Here is a 20,560-nt window from a genome sequence, read left to right as displayed (position 1 = left end):
TAAGTCAAACACATAAGAAAAAACTTTTTTGTAAGCGATTTGACACAATGGAAACGTGAGTATTTTTATAGCAATTCTTTAATCGTACTTTAGTATATAATGTTCCGTAGCTTTCTTGCTTTTCTTCGAAGATAAATATATTAGTTTTAAGTGAGCACGTAAAGTCACAACGTATACTAATCATGTACATACGTGTTTTACATTAAAGTGTAGCTACTACTTTTCGTAGGTTCCGTTGTCACTTGGTCTCTAAACACTTTAGCTGTTTGTTTGTCAAGATTTTTTTTTTTCGTTTCTTGTTCGTTACATGTGTAAGTTTGTGCTTTATCCGTCCTCATGAAATCCATTGTCTCTCCTTTGTATCTCTCAAACTCTGCATTTCCTATAAAACCACATGTTTTGACTCATGCATATTATTTGTATTTCATCATTCATTCGGCAACTATGATACTCGAACACCCACCTTGTAGAACACCACCGTGGCTGTCATTATCATAACATTTTTGTAGTTTGTCTTTTATAAAATTGATCACATTTTGCATAGCAGACGATCAGGTCGATGTGTACAGAGGTAAACCTTATTTTCTACCGTACGAACCCATCTTAATTGCTTGTAACTACATGCTTCCCCAGGCGCGAACTATTACTACATTAGTTTCGTTCTGGGCCACGGACTAGTATAGTTATTATTAGCCTCCCGCTACGATTTTTTGTTATTTGTTTATTTTTTTTTTTTTAGTTAGTTAGGCGCTGCACTAGCGTAGTTTTTACCCAGCCCAATCACCACCACAGCCTTACACTGCGCGGCCTCGCGGGGTCACCTGGATTGCCTGGACTGTCTCCTGTCCCTGTGCGGCGCTGAGGTGGATACCCTGGACTCCAACGGCTGCACGCCCCTCTTCTACTCAGTGACCTTAGGCCACGCCGACTGTACCCAGCTCCTGCTCAACCACTCTGCCCATCCGGACAGGCAGGATAGGAAAGGGAGGACGTGAGTTTTTTAATTGGGCCTTTTCATTATTCTGTTTATTATTTTCCTTCAGATGTAGTTCAAAGTCTTGTGAAGAGCTTCAGTAAACTTGAATATCACAATTTTTAGATTAAACTTGGGGCCTCCATAGATGCCGGCGATATATCTTTCTCCTACTCTCCACAGGATCACTAAATACACTTCTGCCTTGCTATTCTCACTATTCCCAATATCTGATTTCATCAGATGTTGTTTAATGTCTTGTCAAGAGATTCAGTAAACTTGAATATCAGAATTTTCAAAATTAAACTTGGTGCCTTCATAGATGCCGACGATATATCCTTCTCTTATTCTCCACAGGATTACTGAATGTTCCTCTCCCTTGCTATTCTCACTATTCTCAACCTTCCCAATATCTGACCTTCATATCTCATCCTGTTCTATTTTCACACATTTTTTTATTTCTATTTATTTTATTTACTCATGAATTACTTATTGTTTCATAATATCACCTGATTCAGTTTCTCATCTCTATAGCTGTTTAGTCTCTTACCATGCTGTTCAAAATATTGATTATTCTTTATGAGTTTGTACTACCCTACAGGTATAAATTTTGCATCAGTCTTCGCTTTTTCAGAATCGTCCCTTGATAGGTCCACAGATACTTTTACTTCGTTTTATATTTATTTATTTATTTTTGTCCATTTACATCTCGTAGGAATCCCGCTAAATTGCTAATTTTGACTAATGTCCGGCAGTGGTGGCTGCCCTAACGTAAAACTTTGTTTGAAATTACTAAAAAAAAAAAATAGAGATTATCTATAATGTTACTGTAAGTTCCACGATCGGCAATTCTTTTAACTGTAGGTCATCTGAAAGAACAGGTATTTCATCGGAGTTTTTTTCTTGTATGCGCAATATTGAGAAATATTTTGAGGTTCTGTAAATTTGGTGGAAAGCTTTATAATGATATTACCATTATTGTCTGTAAAAAACTGCATATGCTATTTTTTTATTATTATTCATTATTATTATTATTATTATTATTTTTTTTTTTTTTTTTTTTTTTTTTTTTGTTGCTCTATCACAGTCCTCCAATTCGACTGGGTGGTATTTATAGTGTGGGGTTCCGGGTTGCATCCTGCCTCCTTAGGAGTCCATCATTCTTCTTACTATGTGTGCCGTTTCTAGGATCACACTCTTCTGCATGAGTCCTGGAGCTACTTCAGCCTCTAGTTTTTCTAGATTCCTTTTCAGGGATCTGGATCTTGATCGCCTAGTGCTCCTATGATTATGGGTACGATTTCCACTGGCATATCCCATATCCTTCTTATTTCTATTTTCAGATCTTGATACTTATCCAATTTTTCCCTCTCTTTCTCTTCAACTCTGGTGTCCCATGGTATTGCGACATCAATGAGTGATACTTTCTTCTTGACCTTGTCAATCAACGTCACGTCTGGTCTGTTTGCACGTATCACCCTATCCGTTCTGATACCATAGTCCCAGAGGATCTTTGCCTGATCGTTTTCTATCACTCCTTCAGGTTGGTGCTCGTACCACTTATTACTGCAGGTAGCTGATGTTTCTTGCACAGGCTCCAGTGGAGGGCTTTTGCTACTGAATCATGCCTCTTTTTGTACTGGTTCTGTGCAAGTGCCGGGCATTCACTTGCTATGTGGTTTATGGTTTCACTTTTCGTATTGCACTTCCTACATATGGGAGAGATGTTATTTCCGTCTATCGTACTTTGAACATATCTGGTTCTTAGGGCCTGATCTTGTGCCGCTGTTATCATTCCTTCAGTTTCCTTCTTTAGCTCTCCCCTCTGTAGCCATTGCCATGTGTCATCGCTGGCTAGTTTCTTTAGTCTGTCTCATGTATTGTCCGTGCATTGGTTTGTTGTGCCAGTCCTCTGTTCTTTGTGTCTTTCTCCTGTCTCTGTATATTTCTGGGTCTTCGTCTGCTTTTATTAGTCCTTCTTCCCATGCACTCTTTAGCCACTCGTCTTCACTGGTTTTCAGATATTGCCCTAGTGCTCTGTTTTCGATGTTGACGCAGTCCTCTATACTTAGTAGTCCTCTACCTCCTTCCTTTCGTGTTATGTATAGTCTGTCCGTATTTGCTCTTGGGTGTAGTGCTTTGTGTATTGTCATATGTTTCCTGGTTTCTGGTCTATGCTGCGGAGTTCTGCCTTCGTCCATTCGACTATTCCTGCGCTGTATCTGATTACTGGCACTGCCCATGTTTTTATTATTATTATTATGATTATTATTATTATTATTATTATTATTATTATTATTATTATTATTATTATTATGTGAAGAGATGCTCCTGAAGAAATGCGGTAGTGTGTCTGCGCAGACTGGTCGGTGTCTTTCAAAGGTCATTCGGATCAAACACATGCAAATTATAATCCAGTATCACAGAGATTCTCTCTCTCTCTCTCTCTCTCTCTCTCTCTCTCTCTCTCTCTCTCTCTCTCTCTCTCTCATGTAAATGAGTTCTTGATCAATAATGCCAGTGAAAGTTGGAAGAACTGTGAACCATTTTTCTCTCTCTCTCTCTCTCCTCTCTCCCTTTTCTCCGTCTCTCTCTCGTCTCTTCTCTCTCTCTCTCTCTCTTAACAGGACCCAACTTCATCAACTCTTCTTTTCATAATTTTTTTTTTTTTTCTTTTTTATAGTAAAGGACAAATCTGGAATTCACGCGCTCGAAAAAACTCCTTCTCTCTCTCCCTCTCTCTCCTCATCGTCTCTCTCTCCGCTTCTCCTCTCTCTCTCGCTCCGCTCTCTTAACAGGACCCACTTCATCACTCTTCTTTTTCATATTTTTTTTTTCTTTTTATAGTAAAGGACAATATTTTTTCTGGAAATTCACAGCGCACCTGAAAAAAAAACTCTCTCTCTCTCTCTCTCTCTCTCTCTCTCTCTTCTCTCTCTCTCTCCTCTCTCTCTCTCTTTCCAGATATAATAAGGTTGAAGAATATTAACGACGTTAAAAAGGGAAAATACTCACCCAGCCAGCTAATATTACGAGAGCAGATTTGAGACAATTCTTTTCGAAAATTACTGTTATTTTTGCTTAACTTAAGGAAGGGTCCTTCGTGAGTTGCTTTCGATTTCCCCGGGAGATTCTTACAAATTATTTACATTTTTTTACATTCCATTTTTTGCTGCTATAAATTTTTTTTTGTTGCTATAAATCTAAGGCAGTTTCGCTCGCGTGAATTTTTTTTTTCCAAATGTCGTCATATCATGCAATCGGCCATCCAGACTCTCACTTTCCTTCTGCGAGATTTCTCATTTCTCTATTGTTTAATGAAAGTGATATATACGCTTTGATTTACTACAAGTCTTGTCCAGGAACCCCTGAAGCTTTAAGGAGTTGGTCGATATGGAATGTATTTAGTTATATAGAACTTGGGGTAATATTTTTTCCATTAATATTTCACCCCGAAAGTTCATTGGTGGCTGATTAGTTTTCTTTGATACAAGCTGACCTGCAACTAGAAATGGTGGACTTTTTTTTTTTATTGCTTCCGCCAAGGGTTTTTTTATTTCTTTATTTTTTTGTCTGTTGTTTGTGTGTTTGTCAGTTATCAGGGTTAAAAAAAAAAATTTTCACCTTGGGTGGTCTTCGATTAGGTTTTGATAAAGATAGGACGGCGCTGAATGACCTGATAGGTCCCAACGCTTATCCTTTGGCCTAAATTCTACATTCTATTCTATGTTCTATAAAGATATGAATGTAACACGGAGAGAAGGAACTTTTTTTTTGAGTGGCGGATGTTTGCGATCTCCGAAGTATTTAAACATTTTAACATAAATTTTGTCGAAAGAATAATTAGTACTGGGGTAGTGTTTTTCTTATAGTATTCTCCCCTCCTTCTTAGGGTTGTCGATTGGATTCGTCAATAATATGAACTGCGTTTTAACCATTTAACCAGAAATAAGTATAATGTGTGAATCTCATGACGAAGTAAAATCAACGAAGCCTATCGCTACCAATAATGGAGGTTTTATTGACTAAAATATCTGCATAAACCCAGGATATACTCACTCAAGAACGACCTCTCCAAACCAGGTCAATACAAATACCAGTGCCATGCAAAGTGTGCCACATTTGAAGAATAATGCAGTTTAATTTCTGCGATGAAGGAATGATCGCTACCGCCCACTTGGCAACGCAGCTATGCACAGGAGGGCGAGGTCTTGGCACACATTTAGTTGAATAATTTGACGGACGTCTTAACTGGGTTAGATCATAACGCCGGGGAATTTTTATCATCGCTTTAGATATTGTTATTGAGCAAAATCACGCAACAAGTCCAAGGTCGCCCCCTGTTTCTGTAGAAGACAATTATTTTATTTTATTTTCTATGACATTTCTAATTAATTTACCAACATTATACAGCTGTTATATTTCTCTCTCTCTCTCTCTCTCTCGGAATAAGGCCTTTAGATTTATAATGTTCATGAATTCAAACTCTAAATTTTGTTTTGTATTCCATATGAATTCTTTTGGTATAGCCTAATTGCTATATAGATGTCAACAACATTATTGTTACTATGTACTACTCATTTTTCTGACGCCAATGTGCGCAATAAATTGATTAAAACGAAAAATATCTCTCTCTCTCTCTCTCTCTCTCTCTCTCTCTCTCTCTCTCTCTCTCTCTCTCTCTCTCTCTCTCTCTCTAAGGATTTATTTATCGTAACTTAGAAATTTACGATATTAATCATTGCTTATAAAATTAAGACCCCTCTTCTCTCTCTCTCTCTCTCTTCTCTCTCTCTCTCTCCCAATGATTTATTTATCACAACTTAGAAATTGACGATGCTTATCATCGCTTATAAAATCAAGAAACCCCCCCCCCCCCCTCTCTCTCTCTCTCTCTCTCTCTCTCTCTCTCTCTCTCTCTCTCTCTCTCATGATTTATTTATCACAACTTAGAAATTGACGATGTTTATCATTGCTTATAAAATGAACGTTTTTTTTTTTTTTTTTTTTTTGCATCGTCATGCCCACAGGCCCGCCCACTGTGGGGCAGCGAAAGGACAGCTGGAAACTTTGAAGCTTCTACACCAAAAGGGCGCCGATCTGTGGAAAAGAAACGTCAAAGGAGACCTGCCTCTTCATGAGGCCTGTCAGTCTGGGCGGAAGGATCTGGTCATGTAAGTATTCTCTTGATTCAGCCGTTACTTGTATGCATTACTTTAAACGTGGCAATGATCTTTATTCTAAGTGGCCATAGGTTTCTCATTTGCATGTATATTTCGGTCGGTGTGGAAGAGTTTTAAAGAAAGCTAGACGAAATTATTAGCACACTGTGAATGCACATTAAAGCCTGCTCCTAGAGATAAGTGAGCACATGATATTTCCTCATAGGATGGACTAAAAAAAGTCTTTGAGCCATCCTGATCCTTGTAACTCCCAGTGGTCGTAAATAGCAACAGTGTGGAAGAGTTTAAAATAAAGCTAGACAAAATCATTAGGACACTTTGAATGAACATTAAAACCTGCTCCTAGAGATAAGTGAGCACACGATGTCTCCTCTTAGGATGGACTGAAAAAAATTCTTTGAGACATCCTAATCCTTGTAACGTGATGGCCACATAGAGGAACCTGTATTGAAGTGTTTTATTTGGTGACCTTCTCAAGTTGCACTGTGGAGTTTGTTAGTCCCTATACCGTGTCCGGCCTGAGTCATCATAAGGGTTCATGAAATATATTTACCATAACATTGAATGGTTAGGTTTTTATTGTTATTCCGTTATTCAGAACAATGCCAAGCATGAAAGAATAGGATATGGAAGTCGCAGCCCATTAAAGATTTTGACAGTTGAATATGACAGATAAAGGTAGATTACAATACGACGTTTGGTTTCAAGATAGAGTGATTATACAAAGTTTGACAGTTCAATGACACTTAAGGACGTTGGCTTTCAAGATAGAGTGATCATACAAAGATGGTGTTCACCCTTCAACACGACCACGTTTAGGAATTTAGAATCAAGTGAACTGCCTTTCATATAACTCACCATAAGCTTTAGGAATTTAGAACCAAATGAACTGCCTTTTCATATAGCCATAAGCGTTCTCGATCCTTGCAATTTAGCTTGAGTGAAACTGATTGGCGGGAGTAATGAAGCAATGGCAATTTTCATTGGACCATCATGCATGCTAAGTCGCGTACTCTCATTCATGCGTCTTGCGACCCATCAAACTGATTGGATTTGCATAGGAGCGTCGTTACAGGTTATACTTTGGATCTGTCAAGCGTATTCTGCCCTCATGAGAGAGACTTTCTATTCTTTTGTGTATTGAGAGGGAACCGGTCAAGAATTGAGCCCTTATCAAGGCTTCATGTATGCGTAGGTTTTATTCGTCCTTGCATCTAAATGTATTCATTTGTATTCAATGAATGTAATAGTTTCATAGCTTTTTAAATTGAAATTATTATTTATATGGTACTGTATTTGAACTCATTTAATGTTACACGTATTTGCATTCAATCAGCGTAATGGTTTGATAGGGTTTTGAATTGAAATTATTATTTATATGGTACTGTATTTGAACTCGTTTATTGTTACACGTATCGAAAGGAGCAAAATAAAATAGACATTTTAGTAGAGAAATTCATTCAAAAACATGAAACCTGAATGAATCATTATTGTATAAAACAGTTCCACACACAAAAAACCGCAGTATAAATGAAAATTGACATTTTAGTAAAGAAATCAATTTTAAAATCATTTAATGTTACATGCATAGAAATTGGCAAAGGAAAATTGACATTTTAGTAAAGAAATCGATTTTGAAACACATGGAACAACCTGAATGAATCATTATTGTATAAAATAGTTCCACACAAAAAAAACGGCAATATAAGTCTTAAGAAAATCGCATTCCGACTCTGTGATTGTGTTCTGTTCTCTTAAGATTGCCTCACAAACAACAGATCCGTCAACCTGGCGGTCACGAGACGTTTGGTAGATGACCTTGCGTGACCTGAGAGGGAACGGAGGCAGGAAACAAATCTGTGTTTATGAAGACGAAAATGAGGTATCTACTGACCCTTGGAACAAAAAGAAAAGAAAAAAAAATATGCGTGCGGCGAAAAGAAGTTCACGTTAATATATTATTTCACTTCTAAGAAATATAATAAAGCTGGGAAGTGTGATTGAGAGAGAGAGAGAGAGAGAGAGAGAGAGAGAGAGAGAGAGAGAGAGAGAGAGAGAGCTATGTAATGAAAGTTTACGTGAGTATATTTCATTTCTAAGAACGCATGTAAAGTTGGGCAATATGTTAGTGAGAAAAGAGTGAGAGAGAGAGAAAGGCATTGTGCACGACATTCCTCCACTCTCCCTTTCTTTCCCTCCTCCTCCTCCTCCTCCTCCTCCTCCTCCTCCTCCTCCTCCTCCTCCTCCTCCTCCAACTGACCTCAGGTTGATCGCCGTCATATTGCAGGTGGCTTCTTTCCATGCGACCAGACACAGTGAACGCGCCCAACTTAGATGGACGGTGTCCTCTTCACATCGCTGCTATCAACAACAACATCGAGATGTGTAAAATACTTATGGACCAGCAGGTAAGTCGTTTACAAATCTTCTCCCGTTACCATGGTCGTAGGAAACGTGGTCGTATTACGCATATTTTAATTGATGTATTGCGGTTACAGTGCGCGTAAGTTCCTGCATTTCACGCTCGCTGTAGTACTGTGTCGCACTAATGGGTGAGCACGAACGACCAGACGAATGTAATGATTACGATTGATATAGTAGATGTTATCCCGTAAGATTCATCTCATTAATTGAGATTTTCTGACTAATTTATCGAAGCCAAAAATGGTTTTTTTCCCTCACTTTTTTCCGACATCGATGAAGGTTGCTTTATGGCACCGATCTACGGAAACATGTCACCCGATCAGTTTCCATATATTTGTTTGTTTGTTTGTTTGTATAGTGTTTTTACGTTGCATGGCACCATCAGTAGTTATTCAGCAACGGGACCAACGGCTGTACGTGACTTCCGAACCACGTCGAGAGTGAACTTCTATCACCAGAAATACACAAATCTCTGACCCGTCAATTGCATGGCTGAGAATCGAACTCGCGGCCACCGAAGGGGCAGAACAAGAGGCATATAATACCCAACTACCACCATTTATGTGTGTCCCTCCCGCGTGAACCCAAGTTCCCTGTTTACATAACAGATCATAATTGATTTTGCATCATTCGTGACAGAGCTGACTCCTTCCTCGGGTACTGTTTACGGCTGTGTCTGAACCATCTCATGGTGGTCGCTGTTTGTAGGCATTAAACCATTATTGGGATTTTGTTATTCGACTTAGCCCGGTAGGGGTAGCTCTTTACGGGGCCGGAGTAGCTTTATTTTAACATTATCTTGGCGTTATAGTGAAGGCACCATCGTGCATGATGCAAAAAGCCTTGTATTATCATTTTTAATTTTTTATTTATATTTATTTTTATTTATTTATATATACGTTTATTTATTTATTTTTTTTTATTTTTTTTATTTATTAATTTTTATTTTATTTATTTTAGCTATTTATTTTTATTTATTCATTTATTTATTTTAGCTATTTATTTTTGTTTATTCACTTATTTATTTATTTATTTCTATTTGTTTATTCATTTATTTATATATTTTGATTTATTTACTATTAAGGATTACGATTAAGAAAAGACAAACGTGTGATCTCTTCCCTGTTATTGGTTATTCGTTCATCAGTTTTTTTTTCTTTTCTGCTTTCACTATATTCATTCTGGCTTTCTGTTTTTTTAATTCTCGTTCCCACTCACTGCTCTCTAATCCATTCTTTGTATCTAGTATAACCTCAGCTGACAAATATGACCGGTTTTGGTTGAACTGTTTTCTTGATTATTTTGTTTAGTGCTCTTAATTTTTCCTTTTATAGAATGGCAGTTCGATTTTTTTATATTTTAAAAAATTTCTAGACCATTTTTGTTAAAAGTTGGTTCATACTTTTATTCTTCATAGTCAGTGCTTTTAGTTTTTTTTTTTTAGTCAAATGCTTTCCTCGTGCTTTCTCTTATATCTTAAGACATTAAATTACAATATGTCGTGAGGTATTAAGCTTTAATCTGCAGTTTATAGTGCTTATATGAATACATAATTATTACCTCATGGCTTCTCATTCACGGACGTTAGATTTCGACAATCTCTGCACCACTCAAACTCAGCTTCCTTCCATCAGTCAATATCGACTTCTCTAACGCTGTGGTTTTCGCTTGCTTGCATGCATTCAGTCACGTTTCGTCTTGAAGTATTTTTTTCGTTGATTTTCAACCGGGCTTTCTTTCTGCATTCAGGGAATTTTATTTATTTTTTATTTATGTTTTATTTTAATTTTATTTTATTTCTAAAGGATGATCTGTTTATTTGCTTATCGTCTTGAAGTATTTATTCTTTTGTTGTTGCTTTTCTACCGGCTTTCTTTCTGCATTCATGGAAATGTATTTATTTATTTTTATTTATTTATTTTTTATTTATTTATTTATCTCTATTTTTATTAATTTTTTATCTTTCATTTTATTAGATTTTTTTTTATTTATTTATTATTATTATTATTTTGAAGGATGTTCCGCCCAGGAAAACGTGACTGAGAATGGTAGGTGATTGTTGACATATATAGCAAATATATTATCGTAAATAGGATGACGTTTCGTGACCTCTTGCGCCCTTTCCGTTAAACCAGTTAATTAGTCCTTTGGTTCTTTGCATCTCCTTCGTGTTTGGTACCTGTTTTTCTTTTGTAAAGCTTTTGGTTATTCCTGTAATTGCAGAAATTGGTTTGTGTATTTTCTTAAAAGCTTTTAGTTTGCCATGTAATTACAGGAATTGGTTTGTATATTTTTCTAAACCCTTTCATTTTAGGTGCAATTACAGGAATTGCTTTGTGTATTTTCCCAAAGCTTTTCGTTTTACGTGTAATTACAGGACTTGGCTTGCGTATTTCAAAAGCTTTTCATTTTACGTGTAATTACAGGAATTGGCTCGTGTATATTCCAAAACCTTTTCATTTTACGCTTAATTACAGGAATTGGTTTGTGTATTTTTCTAAAGCTTTTCATATTACGTGAAATTACAGAAATTTGTTTGTATATTTTCCTAAAGCATTTTATTTAACGTAATTTTTACAGGAATTGGTTTGTATATTTTCCTAAAGCTTTCCATTTTACGTATAATTACAGGAATTAGTTCTGTATTTTCTTAAAGTTTCATTTTATGTGTAATTTACAGGCAATGGTTTGTGTATTTTCCTAAAGCTTTTCATTTTACGTGCAAATACAGGAATTAGTTTTGTATTTTTCTTACAGCTTTTCATTTTACATGTAATTATAGTAATAGGTCTGTGTATTTTTCGAAGCCTTTTCATTTTATGTGTCATTACAGGAATTGGTTATCGATTTGTGTATTTTCCTATTTGGTATTTCATTTTTAAGAATTGCATGATGTCATGTGTAAGTCCTACATAATTCTCCGCTTCGCAGGCTGCTGTCAACCCCATCATGCGAAATTCGCGGGGTCAGCTGCTCACGCCGCTGGATGCCGCTGTGGCGCGCAGCAATCGAGGCTGCGCGAAGTACCTGCAATTGCACGGCGGCGTCACGGCTTCGAAACTGACGGACAAGCACGCCCTGCAGAAGGCAATGCAGAGGTAAGTCTCTCAGTGAAGTTTTGGTGTTGGATTGAATGTGATTTAATGACCACGACTTTTATTGGAACCTCGATCTTCACTTTATACCAATGTTTAACCTTGTACAACCCCGGAGGAGCGTAGTGCCGTCAATGCAGCTGTTGCGGTGTACTGTAGGCATTCTTTTCAGCGTCCCTTCGTCCCCCTAACTACAACCCCTTTCGTTCCTATTACTGTACCTCCGTTTATAATCTCATTCCTCCATCTTACTTTCCAACCTCTCCTAACGATTGATTTAAGTGCAACTGCTTTGAGGCTTTCCTCCTGTTACACCTTTCGAACCCTTTTAACTCTCAATGTACCTTTCAGCGCTAAATGACCTCATAGGTCCCCACCAATGATTTATCTTCAAATTCCCAGAGCTCTGGAGACAAGTCAGCACGGCAGCACAGGAGCGACGCCGACCGACTACGCCGAGAACGATCTGATGAGTTCCTCGGCGTCGTCCGCCCTCAAGTCGAACAGGTCGACTATGACGGCGTCGCCCATCAATTCGGAGGCGCAGACGGACACGGGGGACCTCCACCAGAACTCCAAAGACGGAGGCGACGACAAGAAATCCGACAAACCCGAGCAGAAGGATGCCCAGGTTAGTCCTGCCATTTTGAGCCGTCTCGTATTCTTCAGAAGAAAGTTCATTTCAATGTTTTTCTGAAAGTAGTCATTTTAGCCATTTTTTCGCTTTTGTAAGTTACAGCATTTTTGTTTGTGTTCATTCTGGACCTACCTTGTTCATTTTTAATATTTTCAGTAAGATGCAAAAAGAAATACAATCAATGAAGTCAGATGGGGTGGCCAGATCATCTCTCACTTGTAACGGATGTTCAATCCACAAGTCGATGTTCTATTTGGGATCACCTTCAAACTCTTCTTCTTACAATTTAATTACAATTCACCTGAAGTTACTGGTCTTTAAATAAGCAAAGAAAAGAAGTTTTACGTTTAAAAGACTTCATACTGAGCCCATGATTTCATGCTAAACCTTAATATATATATTAATTCATCATCAGATTACAATTGGATCATGAAATTACTTAAACTCGTCTTTTCATAACTTTCAGTGTCTCTCTTTCTGTCCTTTCCCTGATTCTGCTTCTTGAAGTAAGTCATTCAACCAGAGGAGTAGTATTGGTTGCACAAAGCGCATTTTCTTGTTTTCAGATGAATTCATTGGTTATTGAGTACATTTCCGTGAAGTAGTAAATCATTCGAAGAAAGGAATTATAAATTGTACTGGTTTCTCGAAGCGCGGCCTACCGTTTTCAGATGAATTCATTGAATTAATGGTACTTCCGAGAAATATTAAATCATTCGAAGAAAGGAATTGTAAATTGTACTGGTTTCTCGAAGCGCGGCCTCTTGTTGTCAAATTAATTCATTGATTATTGGTACGTTTCCTACAGCCTAATAAAACCAATATACCATGAAAAAAAAACGCCAAGCGAGTGTTAAAGGTGTTAATGAGAAGTCAAAGTATCGGGAAAGATGAAATTCATATAGCAGGTTGAAAATTCTCACACTTCCACACGTCATAATACAAAAGATTTAATTTAATAAATGCATGAATGTTAAATGGAAATTTTCAGTTCATGAATTTAAATCTGTAATTAATTTTAGCCATGACCGTTAAAAAATTTGATTTGTTATAAATTCTCTCTCTCTTAATGGATGGAATGTTAAATTTAAAATATACTTGTAGTTTAGGAATTTAAAATCTTATCTTTTTTATTTCGAGGTTAGTTAAGATGTTTGAATTAAAGAGCATTAACAAACGCACGTTATTTTAAAAATATTTATTTTGAAGAGAATTAATCCTACAGTTGTTTGAAATTTGTATTGATTGCATAAGATTGTGATTTGCAAATATAACGATATTCTTGAGAAATTACTATGTATTTCGTTTCGGATCCTTTCCTAAGCCAAAAACTTGTTTTATTTTATTATCTCGTAAATTTCAACTAGGAAGAAATGGGGCAGTTACGTAAATATAGAAAAATTGTTCATAAAGTGAACAGCGATGTAATCACATGACCGTAATTGGATTTAGACTTTCAATTTTTATCTCTGTAAAACTCAGCCCTTGATATTTTTATTATTATTAGTAGTCATCCAATTCGACTGGGTGGCTTTCATATCCGCGCTGTTTCTAGTAGTACACTCTTCATATTATTATTATTATCTGCTCCATAACGTTCTTCGTTAATGTATTAAGGTTCTGTATCCGTTAACTTTAGCAATGCCAGAGAAATGTTTTAAAATCAGTTATTAGAAAGAAGGAAAATTATATCACAGAAAAATGCGAATATGCTTGAACTCCTATGAGACGAAAATAGGGAAATAATAATCATTAAGTCAATCATATCACCTTACTTGTGCCAGTTCTAGGCTCGTTTCGAAAATTCAGGTTGTAAAACTGGTTTAGAATTATCCTTAATTCAAGAAAGTACAGTAAAAACAAAATCATTCGTCTTATGATGTTTACTTGAACTATTTTAGAATGTTTTCTTTATTGGCATTCTTTTTACTAAGATACTAAGGGAATAATGTACACGATTCATATTTGATATTTGAAAAAAAAAGATATAATTTAGGAAGAGGCTCATTGCTTAAAATGGTCGTAATAAAAGAAATTAATTCAGGAAAAACCTTCTTGGTTGACCTGCAAAGGGTAAAGAGTGCATGGATAATTGCGTGGTGTGATTCACCTTTTGGCCTCTTGCACGCTTTTTATTTTTCTCTCTAAAAGTTAAGTCATGAAATTTTGATATGGATATTTGCTTCAATTTTTTACCCATTCTGAATCTAGACGTTCATGCATACACTGGTTTTTCGGCTTGTGTTCAATCTAAAGTGCATAAAACACAAAGATTAAAATTCTTATTGTATGTCCTTCTTGGCACTAGTTTGGTCACGCTTGTTGGAAGAAATCCTTTAGATCTTTGAACGCATTGTGGAGATGTGTTGCTTGACCTAGTTTGCCTTAGATCAAAAGCGAAAACCAAGGTTATCAGTGAGGAGTTTTTTCTTCTGTAGTTTTCTTTATGTAATTTTTTTGCATTGCAAAATAGCTTTGTCTGACCAAACAGGCGGAATTGGTTGGTTGGTGTCCGTGGTCTTGAATCAAACATTCCAGGTACTATAATAATTTCATGGTAGTAGTAGGCTGACCCAAACAAGATCTCAGACGCAATATTGTGTCAAGTTTGACTGAAGGTCGGTCTGTTGGCACTACTGCTTTTCCAAGTGAGCCTAACTAACATGCCAAAATGGACCAGAGTCCCTCAAACAGTAGATTTAGGAACAGGTAGTGAGCCTCCAGAGTTTTTTTTTTTTTTTTACTACTGTCAATCTGTAAGTTAAGTAGTGGCTTAAATGTATTTCTGATGAACTCTTAAAGACATTTTAGCCATTCCAGGTTGAATAGAGTGAAATACCTTCAGTTAGTGAAGTATATGAGTCCCTGTACCATTACCTCTGTGGTGATTGGGATTGTTCCTTGTTCCTCGTGGAAAAAGTTAAGTATATCTTAGTTTTACCAGACCACTGAGCTGATTAGCAGCTCTCCTAGGGCTGGCCCGAAGGATTAGATATTTTTACGTGACTAGGAACCAATTGGTTACCTAGCAACGGGGCCTACAGCTTATTGTGGGATCCGAACCACATTGTATTGAGAAATGAATTTCTATCACCAGAAAATTTAATAAATTCCTCTGGTTCCGCGTTGGCCGAGCCGAGAATCGAACCTCGGACAACCGGATTGTTCCTCATGGAGAATCTTTGTTTATGACCTACGATGGTGGTATAGAATCTGTCACTTAACCATTTACCGAGAAACTGACATCTACCCAGATGATGCATCTAGATCTAAATGTTTCTTCTGACAAGTTTGTATACACTCAACAGTGCCCTCAAATCTATTGTTCTTGGACTCAGAGTCAGAGTTATACTGTTTTGGTATTTACATTTTCCAGGAGTATATTACAGGAAGTTATATTATTATACAGGCATACTTATGAAAAAATATATACAAACAAGCCATGTATACATAAAAACATATTATTTAGAGATAATTTAGCTTACTAGCGCAGAAAGTAGCCAAAGTAACATAGCTGGCACTATAATTATCAGCCACAGGAGAAAATTTGCTTTGAAATATATAAAGTAAGTGGTGTTTCCTTCTCTAAATTAAGATGAGTTGGGTTTTAAAACTTCGTTCGCTATAGGCAATATAGCCTCCTAGAATTTAGATTCAGTAGCAAGTGCTGCGTAGCCATGATAGCTGTTGAGTTAGAACGTGTTCAGGGTCATGATCTGTCTCCCCTACTGAGGTAACTTAGCTAATCTAATTTGTCTTTTGCCCTAACATTGCGATACACGATGCCGCAGTTTCGTGCATTCAGTGGCCTGAAGATAACTCAGTTCTTGAAGTGTGAATGAAGTCATTATGTAAACTATATCCACAAGATGCAAAACCTTTTTCATTTTGCTTCGGTTACCGACGTTTATTTTGGCATTCCACACATATTTTTTTTCCCTAAGCACGACAGTTAGCCAGATGCGAAGAGTGACGGAAGTAAACAGGAACAGTTTTTGCTCTTGAAGGATATCTTGCTCACGCTTGCTTGATGACGTCATATGTCTCTTGTGATATATGAAGAGAAACTGGTGGCATCATCGTTTATAGAAAATAGTGTTGCACAGCCTAAAGCTTAACCAAAAAAAATATATTTTTAAAATAAAGGATGAAGGATTGCTGCTTTACTGCTAAATTTCATGCCGCAGGCGACTTCGACATTTGACGGATATTGAAAGGGAAGAGAGAGTGTTTTCAGACGTACTCATACCAGTCCGAGAGATTGACTTGCCCGACTTTCGTTTATGTTCAATTTTAGGACAGAAATCATTTTGTACATGCCACAGGATATTCATCATTGATAAGACATTAAACATGGGCCTTTTCTAATACTTAACGGCGCTATTTCTCATTTGAATTGCGATATGTTTATACATTTATTATTTTTCAGGTTTAATTTTGCATATTCATGCATTGCTTGTTTCTGTGTCGACCGATGATCGTTATGAAATTCCTGTTTTTTGTGTCGTGTTCCCTTATCCCTTCCCCCTAACAGTAGGTTCACTTAGTGTCCAACAGATTTCATCGTGACGGTTTTCATATAATCAATGTTCCCTGTTTCGTTTTACTGTCTTCTGTGCTAGTTTTGCCTTTTGGTGTTGGATTAATGGCATAGTTTTGCAGAATGAACGCCACCCTCCCCGTGATTCCCCCCCTGACAGAACATTACCACATCAACACTAGATAGTATATACTGTTCAACTCTCATCACTAGCAAAGTGAGACGTGTGCCTTAACCCCATGTTTTTACTGGTTTCTATCATCTCTTTTTTGTGATCATTCGATAGGACTCCATTACTTACTTTACGTATGAAGAGAGAGTACCGCATTCTAACCATTATATGAGGAAAATTTCCTCGTACTAGTCTGCATCTTGATATAAATATACTAGTGCATCATAGTCAGCTACAGCGCTAACTATCCTACTGTTTAGATTTTCGTGAAATTGTTACCCTAGTCTTAACAACCGACTCGGCTTGCCCTTATCTGCTGAACATAAGTGTGTACAGCTAAACTTTTTTTTATTATAGTTTGTATCTGCTTTTCATTAGTCACAAAATTCATTCCCCCACTGTTTCAGTAGTATGTCATTTTCCAAAAATTCCATGCCCTTCCTTAATCCAGAAATATTTTAACATTATACCCTGACCTTTTGTGACCTTTTCTGGTCGTGTGCGACCTCATCTCCCTACCATCTTAGACGGGCACATCCGAGGTCAGCATCAGGAAGCTTGTCCTTGAGGAGGAGGCGGAACTGGCACAAAAGGAAGAGGAGGAGGAGGGGGAGCAAGAGACAAAGGAGGACCAGGAAGACGTGAAAAAGGAAGACGCTGAAATGCAAAACGGAGATGATACGACAAACACGGAGGCTTCCGTGGACGCGGATTCTCAAAGTGCGTCAGGTCAAGAGAATGGGGAAAATGTTGCAGCAGAGACAGTGGACGCGGAAAATGCGGAAAAGAAAGAAGCTGCAGGTGACGAGAGTGGTGAAGTGGTGTCAAAAGATGATGCGGAAGTTGGTGGGGAAGCTGAGGGAGAAGGGGACGAAGGTAAAGAAATGGGGGCAAAGGAAGACGGAGAGGTAGCGGAAGAAGAAATAACGAAAACAGTTCGAGATACTACAAAGACGTCCCACTATGCTGAAATTCCCGAACAGCTTAAAGAAGGAGAGGAACAAGAGAAAAATGAAGGTGACAATGGTGATGTTCCCGAGGGAGGAGATGTAAATCTTGATGCAGAGAATCCGGGAGAAGGAGGAAAGAAGAAGAAATTGAGAAAATCAAAGAAAAGCAAACAGGCATCCAAGAAAGGGGGAGATAACACCCAGACAGAAGTGGATGATGGAGAAGTGGATGATGGAGAAGTGGATGATGAAGGAGCAGAAGCCAAAGAAAGTAGAGAGCAGAGTGAAATTAGCCAGGAGGACGAGGCAGAAGATGGTGAAGGTGCTTCGTCTGTCAGCAAATCGAAAAGGAAGAAAGGTTCCAAAGCAGTTAGTCGAAAGAACTCCAACGGTGAGGATGGGGGGGAAGATGAAGTTAACGGGGACTCGGGTAATCTACCAAAAGAGGAGACAGGAAAACCACGCAAGCGCAAAGGAAAGAAGTCAAAAATGCTTAAAAAAGCAAACACCGTAGTGGTTGGGGATGGAGGCGAAGGTGAAGAAATGGAAATCAGTCAAAACGGAGAGGCAATATTAAGACCAGATGATGAAAATGGAGAGGCTGAATTTGAAGGCGATGATGGCACTGCAGATGAGGATGAGGACGATGATGGTGATGGTGATGGTAATGGTGATGATGATGATGAGGAGGAGGAGGAGGAGGAGGAAAACATGGAATATTCAGAAGAGGAGAGGAGTGGAGATGAAGAAATGGAACAGACTGATGATGAATATGTAGTAAATGGAGAACATGGTAAGCAGTCTTCTGATGGAGCAGGCCCAAAGGCCCGCCCGAAGTCGGCTGCGCAGCCTGGAATGGGAAAGAGTCAGGGCAAACAAAACCAGAAGGGCGGCAGCAACAAAAAGTCATCCTCGACCGGCGGCAGCAAGGGCAAACCAAAGACCAAAGGCAAAGGACAGAAGACCAAAAGCAAATCCAAGGCAAGCAGTGATGACAATAATTCTCCTGGAACCCGTCGCGTGAGCATTTCAGACAGGCCCTCAGAAGATTATGACCCGAACACGACAGAGAGTGATGTCCCTGGGAAGCCTCCTTTGCCAGTAGGGGATGAACGCACCCACGAACTGATGCTGGAGTCCAGTGGACGAGACTTCCTGATGGTGAACGATGCAGCCCCAGCTAGGCTCTCTTCGCCCAGCTCGACTCATGGCAGGGACACCGGCGACTCGGGCTTCAAGGTAGTAGTTGTGATCATGTATAACTCATGGACATCTAATAAGCAAATTTCATGTCAGAATGGACTGCCTGGAAAGATAGTTTTTGGTAAAAATTTACATATCAGACATTTGCTATTTTACTGTTAAGTTAGACATATACTTTTATTAGACTTGTCCTAAACTTCTTTCCAGAGTTTCAAACTTCTCCTCATGAAAATGCCGAGTTCCTAGTATGAGGAAAAGGTATTCAAAAATAAGAGGACTGAAGACTTGGCATTTTCATGTGCGAGTTTGAAACTTTGTGGTTCTCGTCGTTTAGTTTTTCTGATATAGTTGCAGATAAAATGTCCAAGAGAATGAAATCCTAATAGTTCATCCTCTGGTCTCCAAAATAAAGAAAACAAGACTCTGACGGAGGCTTATTCCCCCTAATTCATTGAGACTCAGTACACACACTAACTACAGACACACTGTATATGAGAAAAAAAACCACTGTTTTCAGAGACAAGTTAAGCTTCCCATTGCTTTTTACAATACTGCATGACGTGATCATTTATTTGCATGATTTTACTTCCAGCATCATGTTTTCACTGCTTTTGTAATGTTATCAAGCACTTTTTTGTAAGAATAATGGGATCGTTGGTGAAATTGTTTGACGCAGCCCACCACCAGCAGCCCAGCAGCAACATATCCATCCGATGACCGTTTGATCATTTGCAATGCAGAAATGTATGAAATGATCAGACAGTCAAAAATGTTGCGGATCATTATGAAGGCTGACTCTTCGATGGAAACTGGTAAGTAATCCATCAGAAAGCGCCCCAGGATGCCTGGCAAACAATTCACTCATTCGATGCCCCATTGCTGATGAGAACAGCCACGACCTGTAAGAGTTCTCATTCAACCCCCTTTATCAGGAGTCCGGATTTAGTGACTATCTTGGACCAGAACAAGACTCAGACGTCGATGGCCCTACTGACCCGGAGCGTCACACGGACGACGAAAATGTCCAGCATCCGACCAAGAGAAAAACAAAAACCCGAAGGCTTAGGAATAAGCAGCGTGAGGAAAGATTAGTTGGGGCCAAGGGTGAGGATGGTGAGGAAAGACCCGGCAGGAGGAAAGCTGGAGGCGGCCGTGGAGAAGATGGGGACGTAAGTTTCCAGGTGTCACATATGATGACTAGTATTTTAAGTCCTAAAGATTTGTTTTTTTTTAAGAGGGTCTTGGTTAGATTTACATTTCACGTTTCCTTACTCTCTAACAGCCAGTGTCACCTCAAGAGAGTGGAAGAAGGTTAAGTACAACTGATAAAAAGAGGAGATTGATTGTGTAAGTTTGCTCCACTTTATAAATAATTATCAGTAA

At 38.2% G+C, this 20,560-nt stretch overlaps 1 protein-coding gene across 1 annotated transcript in view; it reads left to right on the top strand.

Moving 5' to 3' along the window:
• The window catches only part of LOC135215402 (protein phosphatase 1 regulatory subunit 12A-like), a 166,495-nt gene that overhangs the window by 123,997 nt on the left and 21,938 nt on the right, over positions 1-20,560 (top strand). Inside the window, exons 7-13 of the mRNA XM_064250004.1 lie at positions 793-991; positions 6,004-6,147; positions 8,444-8,564; positions 11,512-11,678; positions 12,078-12,306; positions 17,552-19,213; positions 20,110-20,346. Coding sequence (XP_064106074.1) covers positions 793-991; positions 6,004-6,147; positions 8,444-8,564; positions 11,512-11,678; positions 12,078-12,306; positions 17,552-19,213; positions 20,110-20,346 — 2,759 coding nt within the window. The remainder of the gene's footprint in view (positions 1-792; positions 992-6,003; positions 6,148-8,443; positions 8,565-11,511; positions 11,679-12,077; positions 12,307-17,551; positions 19,214-20,109; positions 20,347-20,560) is intronic.

This window comes from Macrobrachium nipponense, chromosome 5 (genome assembly GCF_015104395.2).
Source record: "Macrobrachium nipponense isolate FS-2020 chromosome 5, ASM1510439v2, whole genome shotgun sequence".
NCBI classification, from domain to species: Eukaryota; Metazoa; Arthropoda; class Malacostraca; order Decapoda; family Palaemonidae; genus Macrobrachium; species Macrobrachium nipponense.
This window is presented reverse-complemented; position numbering and strand designations above follow the sequence as displayed.